Source organism: Geotrypetes seraphini, chromosome 4 (genome assembly GCF_902459505.1).
Source record: "Geotrypetes seraphini chromosome 4, aGeoSer1.1, whole genome shotgun sequence".
NCBI lineage: Eukaryota > Metazoa > Chordata > Amphibia > Gymnophiona > Dermophiidae > Geotrypetes > Geotrypetes seraphini.
In genome coordinates, this window is record NC_047087.1 from 86,343,248 (window position 1) to 86,355,367 (window position 12,120).

At 38.4% G+C, this 12,120-nt stretch overlaps 1 protein-coding gene across 7 annotated transcripts in view; it reads left to right on the forward strand.

Annotated features, from left to right (window-relative positions):
* The window catches only part of USP25 (ubiquitin specific peptidase 25), a 261,665-nt gene that overhangs the window by 69,849 nt on the left and 179,696 nt on the right, over window positions 1–12,120 (forward strand). For 5 of the 7 annotated variants that reach the window (XM_033941895.1, XM_033941897.1, XM_033941896.1 and 2 more), the window contains exons 1-2: window positions 2,501–2,678; window positions 11,156–11,233. In XM_033941895.1, coding sequence (XP_033797786.1) covers window positions 2,637–2,678; window positions 11,156–11,233 — 120 coding nt within the window. In that variant the 5' untranslated portion in view covers window positions 2,501–2,636. Of the gene's footprint in view, window positions 1–2,500; window positions 2,679–11,155; window positions 11,234–12,120 lie in introns of those variants that run through there. The other 2 variants (XM_033941899.1, XM_033941903.1) reach the window with 2 other exon arrangements.

Genomic DNA, 12,120 nt, shown 5'->3' on the forward strand with positions numbered 1-12,120 from the left:
TTTAAAAGTTATGTGAATTCATGTTTTACTTCCTTTATAAAACACAGAACTTTTGGAATAGGAGAGTCCTCAGTCATTAGTACCAGGCATAACAATAGCACAGCTTAAGTACTTTTGCTTGATACCACATTTATTATACAATACAATATAATACAGTACTTATTATTCTGCCCCCACCTTATGTGGGCATTTGCTCAGTTTCTTGGAACTCCACCCCAAACCATTTAAGAGACAAAATATCCCTAAATTACTTCAAATCCAAGCTAAAAAACTTTTTGTTTCATGATACTTTTGGACCATAACCATCCTCTTAAGGGCGTTTTCTTTTTTTTTTATATTATTATTACCTACAACTTTCTCACCGTTAAACTTTTCTGTCTTCCCCTCCCTCTTGTATCTTCCCTTCTCCATTCTTTATAATGTAGATCTCCCCCTTTCCCCATCGTTTCAGTTTGCTTTAATTTATTTTGTTTGTCTCTGTATTAATATGCACAAAATATTGTTCAGTTTTAAAAGTCTTTTACTAACCCTAATTGTATTATTTTATAACCAGATTGTAATTCATTCCTAGTTTTCCCTGTGTTTTTGATTGTATGTGTAATTTGACTTACTATTATGTTTTAGTAGATTTGGTACTTGTCATTTATGTTTGTCTTCCTTTACTTTGTAATTTTTATCACTTTGTACATCGCCTAGAATTCGGATTAGGCGATTAATCAAATGTCATAATAAACTTGAAACTTAAACTACTGTTATTTTGTGATTTATGTTGTACCCTTTTTTTTTTATTATTAGATGTACACCACCTAGAAGTTTGATTAGACGGTATAAGAAATTTTTAATAAACTTGAAACTAGTATGACTCAGAAATATTGGATTGGATTACATTACATTCTTGGCATGGTTAATTTCATTCTTTGGGACAGTTCACCCTTGGCATCTCTGGATATGATTGAGATCTACAAAATTTTGGGTGATGTAGAATGAGTAAAACTAAATTGATTTTTAACTCTTTCAAAAAGTACAAAGACTAGGGGACACTCAATGAAGTTACATGAGGAAAAGTCTATAGTCTGTTATTGAGACAGTCATGGGGGAAGCTACTGCATGCCCTGGGATTGGTAGTATGGAATGTTGCTGCTGTTTGTGTATCTGCCAGGTACTCCTGATTTGGACTGGCCACTGTTGGAAACAAGATACTGCAGAGATGCCAAGTCTCATTCATTAGGAGCATGCCACTCATTTGAAAGCTTTCTCACTCTGACTTTCTTTGAACCTTATTTCTCACTCATCAGAGCTTCAGTACCAATGCACTGATCTTGATCACTGCTTTCATGAGAGGGAAGTCTTTGATATGTAAACCAAGTGGTCCAACCAGTAAGAAAAAAATCTGAGTACACCTTTCTGCCTACTGCTTCCTCTCCCTTGCACTATCCCTTTTCCCTTTAGTGTATGTACATTAGGGTTGGAAGTTGGGAAAACTGTACAAGTTGAAGTTTTTCCCATGAATTATATTGTGCTTGATTAAAAAATTTTTTCTAAAGGCCATTATAGGGTCAGTCAAAGCCACTGATTACATAAAGCTCCAGTTTTTAAAAACCGCTAATATTTTTGCTTAATGGAGCAAATTTCTTGGTATTACAGCTATAACTTTTATGTTTTCACACTCGGCAATGATACATTGATAAAGTTCCAAGTTTCCAAGTTTTATTAAAATTTGTTATCCCGCTTATCAAATTTCTAAGTGACTTACAGTAAAAAGAGGTAATGTCCTTACATGCAACCATTTAAATTCTGTTCTTAATACCATTCATTTTCTAATTAGAAATCATCTGCGTCTCATACTGTTTTGAATTTCATCACCTTCTTTGGAGGGCATAGCAAGCATCAACCACCCTGTGAAAAAGACGCCTCAGTCCAGCACCCTGCAACCTCAATTCATGTCTTCTAGTTTTACTATTTTCCTTTCTCTGGAAAAGATTTGTTTCTATATTCCTTCCTCTCCTTTAGAGCATTCTACACTTAGATCATTCTAGATTTATACTCTGGATGTACCATCTTAAAAATTCCACTCTTTGGCCTTGAATTTCACTCTTTAGCATGGTAAATTTCACTCTTTGGAATGGTTCACCCTTGGCATCTCTGATAGTGGGTTAGATGGACCCACTACGGATATGCTTATGTTCTTAAATCAGGATAGATGTGGATGTTGGGAGAGAGGCATAGGTTGTCTGTGTGAAATTGGGGTAAATATGTTCATTGGGAGAGCAAGCAGGTGTCTCTATGTGTGTGAAACTGGTAGGTGTGGACTGGGGGGGGGGGGGGCAGGTGGATACCTGTGTGTGTGAAAGTATAGGAGGAGGAATGGGTGTGTGTTGTTGTATGTAAAATTAGAGGAGATGAGGAGCTTGTAGGGCTTTGTGTGTGAACTGAGGTGGGTGTGTGAATGTAGGGCGGTACTGGTAGTGACTGCCTGCACTCCTCCTCCCCCTTCCCCCCCCCCCTCTCTCCCTCTCGCTCGCCAGCGCTCATGGCTTTCGTTGCTGCCTGCACGACTGTGCAGCGCTGACCCGGGCTCCCGCTTATTCCTTCCTTCCTTCCCGGCCTTTGCCGTCGCCGCCCTTCGCGCTCGGGCCATGACCGTGGAGCAGAACGTGCTGCAGCCCAACTCGCAGAAGGTAAGCGCCAGCCCCTCCCCGCCGCAGGCCGCCTGACGCGCCTTATTCCCCGGCCTGCCTGACCACGCGAGCCCGAGGCCTGCCAGCCTTCGCCTCGTCCTGGGCCTGGAGAGCGCCGAGGGAAGCCGCCGCTGCCGGCACTCCCGAAGCCTTGCTGGGGGATAAGGAGGCCTTGCACGATACCGGCGAGATAAGTCTTGCAGAAACCTCAACTCTCAGCGCCTCATCTGCAAACCCGGGATCGCAAACGCCGTACACTGTAGGGGGCCAGAAGGTTGTAGCCATACTTCCACCCCGGAGGTGGCTGCAGACATGGCTTAGAAGTGCTGAGGGCACGAGCAGATGGCATTCAGTGGAGCTGCAGAAATTCGCGTTTCTTTGCAAGTTTCTTTCCCTTAATGCACGTTTTTTTTACCTCCGAGAGATTGGTTTCCACTAGTTTGGATTATAAGGATGGGGTTTTAACCTGAGGGGAAAAAGTCTGGACTTGCAGGAGTCTTGAAGCTTTGCACGGAATTGCAAGTCGTCAGATGTGTGAAGTGAAACTGAGACTATATCGCCCATTGTGTTTTACTTTCTGTTCCATTCAGATCAGTTTACAGTGAACATTTGAAAATTCCCTCACAGTTATTAGCCATTTTCGAAGGGTAAGTATAGGAGCCTTGATTGTGTCCAGGGGAGGCCATCTCTATTGGGTTTAGCGCCCCCAACAATTTTGAAAAGTTGGCTCCTATGGGGGTAAGGTTGATATGAATAACTGTGCTAGAGATATGTCCAGGATCCTCAAGAAGAGTCATGTTTTCCTAGGTACAATTTTTGGTATTTCTCACTGTATGATTTTTTTCATGTCGTGAAAGATGGTAAATTGAGCCTGTATATTTATTTCTACCATGTTTCAACAAGTAAACTCAATGTAAAATTAAACTTTTTAGCTGGTGGCTTTTAAAAATGTAATGTTTCTCATACTTGCTTATATATTTTGTGATTTTAAAAAAATTCTGGCTGAAAAGACAGTCATTGCTGATGAAGCAATCACATTTCTTAACATCTTGCATCCTAATATTTATCATTTCTATAGCGCTGAAAGGCAAACACAGCGCTGTACATTTGACATTTAATAGACGTTACCTGCTCTGAAGAGTTTACAATCTAATTTGGACAGACAGGACATACAGGAGCTTTGGGAAGTCTTCTTGCAGAGAGAATGAGATAGGATGGAGATAGGTAATCTTACAGAGCGTGGGAGTTTGATAGGCGGTATAACAAATTTTAATTAAAACTTGCAACTTGAGTTAGGAGTTGAAAGCAGCCTCGAAAAAGTGGACTTTTTACTTGGATTTGAATACTGCTAGATATGGAATCCTGATGTAATGACTCGGGCATCTGAGGCAGATTGCATTATGGTTTGCAGATCTTCATTGGCTTTAGGCCCCTTTCAAAGGTACTTCTCCTTTCTTCTAGTTGTAGAAGGATCATTAAGAGCTTTCCAAACACTGACACTCAACAACATGTATTTTGTTGTTGATTTACTGGATTTGGATTTGATATAATTTACTCATATTTTCCAAATCTTTAATATCATCTACCCATCTCACTATGCGACCTTCCTTTTATATGTAAGCTTTTGTGAGTGGCTTATTTATTCTAAGTGATTCTTATAAGGCAACCAAACCATGTCATTGTTATCTAAGTTACTGAGAGATAGCTTGAAGCTTTAACCTTATGAGAATGGGCTTACAAGTCTTTTCTACCATCATTCTTGAACCTCTCATTTCCCTTTGTTGTTAGGTTCAGTTAACAGATAAATAAGAGTCAAAAAATTGTATAGTCTTAAATAACTACAGGGCATTCAGATGGCCTGCCGAAGGCAACATAGTGTTTAGGAACAAACCTAGCTTTAACTCCTCTGTTATTCAGAAGATGAAATCTGTGTCATTTGCCTAGTTCATCTGTCGTTGGGCTGGTATGATAGAATCTCAGTTCTAATTTACAGTTCTTTGGACTAAGTACTAGATCATTCTTCATAATCCACTTATTGATTGACACTAAGAATGACAGAGCCAAAAAAAGTTGGGCTTGTGCTCGTTTTAAGCGCTTTTTTTTATTTACGGGTAACTTTTCAAGCTCATTTAACGTATTTATTGTTACCCATGTGTTTGTTTGCTAGAACCTTTTTGCTAATCCTTTGTTAGAACATAAGAACAGACCCATGTAGCCCAGTATCCTATTTCCACAGTGGCCAATCCAGGTCACAAGTACCTGGCAAAACCCCAAATAGTAGTGACATTCCATGCTACTGATCCCAGGGCAGGCAGTTGCTTCCCTATGTCTGTCTCAATAGCAGACAATGGATTTTTCCTCCAGGAGCTCATCCAAACCTTTTTTTAAACCAGACACATTAACTGCTGTTAACCACATCCTCTGGCAACATGTTCCAGAGCTTAGTTATTCTCTATATGAAAAAAATATTTCCTCCTATTGGTTTGTGCGTTCCAATGATTTGTATGCACTTTCATTTTTTATGACAAATCGAATGCACACTCATGAATGCACCCCCTTAATTATAATTTGTTCTTTTCTAGAGACAATATTCATCAGGAGGAAATGGCAGCATGATGGCAATGAGGAACTTTTCCTTCTCTTAATTTTGAGAGCCCAGCAGATATAGAAAGTCCTTTCTAATTTTCAGTTACAAGATTCAGTACAAAATGGTCCCACTTAATCTCAAAACTTCCAAGTCACTAACAAAAACATATAAAACACTAAAACCGTTAATCAATACAATAAGGAATTCTAAAACCACATCAAAGTTTCAATTAACAATTTCTCGGGAACTTGAATAAAATTGTCTTTCTATAAAAATAATGGAGTCAATATTCAGTACTCCTTAACCGAACAGAGAAGCTCCAGCCCAGTTAAATAGCTCTGTGTGGTTCAGGAGCTGTTTTTCAGTAGCACTTATGGTTACTGGAGAGTCCTGCTGAATATCAGCTCTGACTTTCATGGCATTGGAGGTGGGGCAGTCCCGGAAGCTATTTGAGCTAGCCATATTTTTAACTTGAAACATTTAAGTGCTGCAATGCCTAACCAGGAAAAATGCACCAATGCATGTTGGTTTTCCCCACACACTTTTACAATAGCAATACAAGTTTGGATAGGTATTTTTAGCTAGTCAGGTAGAGTGCTATGAGCTTACAATGAGTATTTTATTCAGAATGAGTTAAGCACTGAAGTTAGCACAAAAGAATATAGTTTGTTTTTCTTAAATCTTTCCTTTCTTTGACCTTTTAAGAAAAAACAGCAAACCAATAGCAGATGACTGAGAATGTAACAACAGCTTTAACATAGTAGGTGAATCAGCCCATCCAGTCTGTCCATGTGATCAAGGATATGTCCTGGCTGTCAACCATAGAATATGACCACTTGTAAGAGATCATTGCCTGTCCAAGATGATTTTGGTTATGTTCCTTTGGGGCAGGTGGAAAGGATATTAGTCTGTTAAAAAAAAAGCTTCAGCTTTGCTGCTGCCCCTCCCAAGTTTTTTGGTAATATAAATTCAGATAATCATGATCACCCCCAACACATCCCTTCCCAGAACAATCCTGTAAAAATGCATAATTGGACATCATACTTCTATTGGTTAAATGGGTCCCCTTTATACTCCACCTTCTTGAATAGTTGAGCATAGAAATATATAGGAAATGACATTAGATAAAGACTATATGGCCTATCAAGTCTGTCCACCTGTATCAGCAAACCCTTTCTCTCCCTTTGAGATCCTCTGCTTATCACATGCTTTCTTGAATTTGAATACTGGCTTTATCTCTATCATTTTGGTGGCTTTTCTGTACAACCATCAACCTTTCTGTAAATAAATATTTCATTAGTTAAACTAGATTCTATCCCCTTTAACTCCAATTTAGTTCACCCCAGCATCCCTCCCTACCTTACTCACAAAGCTTTGTAGCAATCAAAATAGCCAGAAGTACAGCCTGTGGGTGTTTTGGATAGTCTCAATGCCTAATGTGCTGCACCAATCCGGTTGAGAAGAGATGTTTTCAGCCTACCAGACAAATGTGCCTAAGTGAGTCTTTATGAGCCTGCTAGGAATTCATTGTGCTGAACTTGCAATGGAAATGTTTGCTATAGAGTTCAAATACATTTGGGTTAAGGGCTATTAAGAATTGCTTGATGCTTGTCTATGGCAAGGGGACATTTGAGATGAGTCACTCTTGCTTCTGGTCAAAGAGAGATTTGGCAGTGTATCCTCTAAAATGTTGTTAAAATGCTTTCCTCTTTTCTTCAGTAGGATTTCTCTTAATATTTTCATGTTTTACATTGTTTTGCTCTGGTGCTTCTGTGATTCTTCTCTAATTTTTAGACTTAATCTGGCAAACTGAAAAGTGTATTTACAGCCATGTTTACTTTGGATACTCTGAAATTTTTCCTAAAAGAAAGGTGGATAAAAATCAATGGCTTTAAAATAAAAAAAAAATGATTTTTTTAATTAAAAATTTTAAATTAGATTTTTTAAATTTAAATTGGATTTTTAAAAATAAAATGCTTTTTTTGAGGAAGAATTTATCTAAAGATTATTTTCTGTTTAAAATACATTATAGTCCAAAAGTTATTCATCATGAAATAAGGATTAGTTTTAAATTATGTAGCATGAGCTGTATATTCATGCAGTGTTTAAATTTTTTGGTAAGTCTTGATTTGTGGAGTAATGATCCTGTTGTATGTGCTGATTGCTAGCAATAGCTATGCTGACAGGAATGTCTTTCTTGCAGAAACAATTGATACCTTATGAAATGCACATACAACAGAATAATTACAGGAAGTAGCAGCAAAAGTTATAATAAAATATGAACATAAATTTAAATGTTTAGTCACAAACAATGCTGTAAATTTATCCAAGATAAGAAGAAATTTAGAAGAGTATGAAGAGAATATAGAGCTAATAACATATGGTTACAGTACTCATTTACTGCACCTTTTAACCAAAGACTTCAGTGTCCCAGAAATAAAGACTAATGCCATTGAAATTGCTAAATACTTCTGTAACAATCATTTTGCAGCAGCAGCTCTGAAAAGAATGGGTGGACCCAAGCTAACGCTTCCACAAGATGCGTGGACTGTTTTGAGCAATATATCAAGAACTGGCCTATTCTGATGACATCTGGTTACAAATATTAAGATTATACCAGCAAGAATGAGTCTATAGAAAACCATGATTTAAATCAAGTTTTTCTGACTAGTGATTTAAATCCACACCCTTCCTAAAAGTATTTTAAATTCAGAGATATGCTTAAGAGTGCTCTGCCTCTTAGTGTTACTAAAATGGATCAGATAAGAGATGCACACATTTGTATCATTCCTGTTTCTTTAGAGTTAAAACACAAGGATGTTGAGTAACATCAAACTTTTAGAAAAACTACTCCTTTAATGGTCTACTTTTTTGGCTTTAAATATGAACAGACCATAGCCTGAATAGGAAAGACATCAGAATATGTACTGGAGAAAAATTATGGAGACACCTTCAGATTTTGAAATCTGTTTGGGGATCATTTGGAATACAATGTGTGTTCTGTTTTAGAGGATCGAGGATTTCTAATTTATTTTGTAATCTCTTCGATTATTGTCACTTTCTAGAACACAAGATCGGTAGAAATGGGGATGGAATTTGATACATACCGTCTTTCTGTGGATACAAGCAAAGCAGTTTACATATATACAGGGATTTATTTTGTACCTGGGACAATGAAGGGTTGAGGTGCTGCACTGGAAATCAGAAACTGTTTCCCTGGTTCTCAGACTGCTGCACTAACCATTAGGCCTGAAATTTAAAACAATTAAAACATAATAAGTAAGGATAATAAGGGGAAAATATTCCTCCTTCTAAATCCTACACACAGTGATTTTTAATGTTGAGTTCAAAAAACACTGTTTGACTGATTCATTCCATCTAGAGAAGGGGTTCTCAACCCAGTCCTTAAGACACACCTAGCTAGACAGATTTTCAAGATACATATAGCAAATATGCATAAGAGAGAACTACGTAGAATGGTGGCAGTGCATGCAAATTTCTCATCCATATTCATAATTTCCACCAAACAGCATGATTGGTTTGAATGTTGGGGTGAGGGGATGGTCCACCATGGTCCTACAAAGTACAGTATTGAAAATGACTAGAACTTGATGAGGTCCAGGTCACTTTCAGTAGGATAACTTGGAAAAGCTTCTTACTGTCCATGACATATGAAGATCTTCCTTTGTTGTACTGGTCGTATCCTAACCAGTAATCTGGCTTTCTCTTTTAGATCAGATATGTTTCTTAGTGTTGCTGCTTTACCACAGAAGGGCACTGTTGGTGTCATAGCTCTGAGCAAGGTGTGGAAAGAGGAGCAAGAATTTTTGGCATATGGGACATGGATATCATGGTTTTATGTAGATAGTGTATTAAGTCTGGACATTCTTTTTTTATTATTGATAAGTTTTCATATCTGGACATTCTTGAAATGTCCAAACAGAATGACAAGTCTTCTCACTCCCCCCCCCCAAAAAAAAAGTAAATGTGTACAACATATTGAATAATACTGAGCATTCTTGAATTGTCCTTGCTGTTGCCTTAAATTTAGTTCCATCACACCATTTTACTTGGCTGTATGACTGTTGGAATAAACTTCTTTGCATGATCCAGTCCAAGCAGCACCAGCAGCTGCTGGAAGAGCCATAAGAATTTGAAGTTGGATGTTACATCTGTGAGGCTACAACAGCCCAGCTGAATGATGATCTGGGAACCAGTTCAATAATAATTATATGGTTATAAGAAGTTTTACTCACCCAACTACTCTATGCTGTCATAGCATGCAATTAAGCGGAACACACCCAAATGAAGGCGTACCCAAGAAACCATGTGTAAAGCTTTGCTGAGAAGAAGTTGTATATGCTGCATAGCTACCTTAAGGCCCTCTTTGTAATAAACATTTTTCTTAGAAACACAAAACAAGAGAAAATCTTTAGTACAGGGTTAGACAAATCTCAGGTACCTAGAAATTTGACCATGGCACTCAAAATTTACCTGCCCTAAATATTTTTCATATGTTCCCACCACTGGGAAGTTGTTTCTTGCACTAGCATGAATCAGTTGAGACTGCAAAACCATCATAGAGTACAGGCACTACAAAACTTGAACTGACCAAGAGTTGCGTGAGTACGTAACTGAAAACTGTTCTCTAATAGTTCCATTAACTGAATTGACAAGAGTATGGGAGGAGCACCTGGGACATAGTGGCTTCAAGAAGCATCTTTATATTTTATCTTTATTAAAATTTCTGTACTGCAAATAAGGACTAAATAGTCAATTCAAAACAGAAACCTTCCATAGAAAATAACAAATGGTGCCTTCCAGCAAGTTGAGGAGGGGTTACTGGTTGAAGCTGGCATCCTGGGAGTGATGCATGGCTGAATAAGGGGATTTAGAGAGGGGGAATGGTTGCAAGGAGGAGACAGATGAAGGGCAGTGGCTTCCTGATTAGTATTGAATGGGTGACTTAATAATAATAATAAGTTTATATACCGCAGGACCATGAAGTTCTATGCGGTTTACAATGGTTAAAAGGTGCTACAAATTGAGTAGAATTAACAGTTAAGAGCTAGAGATTAACAACTCTAGAGATCAGTTATTGTGGAATAAGATTGTACAGGTCAGTTACCTAAATACTTCAGGAACAGATATGTTTTTAGGTGTTTCCTAAATTCCCCATAAGTAGTAGGTATAAGCAATTGTTCCAGATCTTTACCCCGTAATGCTGCCTGATGTAAGAAAAGATGTTGATGATGTCTTTTAAATTTACATCCTCTAACCTAGTATTAGCTAGGGGAAGTTGATTGTTTAAGGATATAACTGGAAAGGGGTGACTAGATTAGAGAGAGGAAGGTTAGTAGAAACTAGGGTGAGACAGAGAGAAAGGTTGCTGGGAAGAGGAGCAAGAAAAAAGGTCAGCATTAATTAACTTTACCTGACCCCCCATCCCATGTAGTTGCAAATGTAGACTGATAGTACCAGTAAGGCTAGTAAAGAGGTGGCAGCCCAAAAGAGTAAGAGGGAAATTTCATAGCAGTGTCTAGAATAGCAGTATTCTTTAATGGTCTTTCATTTACTTGAGGGAAAAAATAAATGTAACTCTTCTGCGATAAGGCATTTTAGTACCCTGGGTGGGCAAGTAATAGCCTATTTGTGTCCTCTGATCATCAGTGTTCTTTCCCTTCCCACATATAGAATGGTAGGAGGGAGTGGTATTCTTCCTGGAATTTCATCCACTTTTGGCCCTCAATTGTATTAAATTGTATTTCACTTTTATGCCTCTAAGAGTTTTGAATCCTGGGTAATTGTGCTCCCCCCCCCCCCCCGCCCCCTGCTTCTTGTTACAGCCCTGATTAATTGACTGACTGACTGTCCTTTTGTTTACTTCTAGCACCTGCAGACACTTTTGAATCAGCTGAGGGAGATCACTGGTGTCAGTGACATCCAGGTACTACAGCAAGCTCTGAAGGTATGTCAGCTTTTAAGTTCTTCCTTTTAGATATATGCGGAGATAAAGGAGCATGTGGTGGAGAGAATGAGGAGACACGGGGGAAAATAATCTAATTAGAATTTCTGAATCACACTTATTCAGTATAGGTTCAAGGCGATTTACAAATAAACCACCACAGAATTGGGAAATCAAAAACCTTTATGCCCCATCTATAGCTTTTGGTATCCTGACCAGCAGCAGGGATCAGAAGACATCTGTAGAATGCCAGCAGTGTGACTTAGTATTTCAGCCAAAATGTTAGCCAATGAGAAATAGTAGTCAGACTGAATCTGCTCAATTTTATAATTAAGGTACCATATTTTTTTTTATTGGATGCTCAACATAATAGCATAAATTCAAATCAAGGGACTGCTCTGCCTCAAGTAACCTAAGAACAGGTCCACCACCTTTCCTGGCCTCTTCCTCCCTCCTAAATCCACTGTACTGGAATGGAACATGCCATTACTTCTGCAAACCTAAGTTGAAACATGCTGAAATGCCATTGCAAAATTCTGTTTAGAAGGTGTAACAGGATAGGAATTTACTGGGAACGGTGGAGTTTTTCTTTCCCATATCATGCATTTGTTTTGTTTTTTGCATGTGTTGGAACAAACAAAACCAAAATGCAAATCCATAAGATAAGGTGAGATTTTGGAATATGCTCCCAGAAAGAATACCTTTATTGCTGTGGTAATTCATTTTCAAAACAGAGGTATCTGGTTGGAGCCCAAAGGTGAGGTTCTACCTTCCACTCCAGCTGCAGTGGAGAAATGGAATTCTGAAAGGTTCCAGGTTGACAGCCTGACAGGAAATTGCCACTTCCTTCTGTATAGCACTCTGGTTGACACCTACTTGCAGCAGTGCTC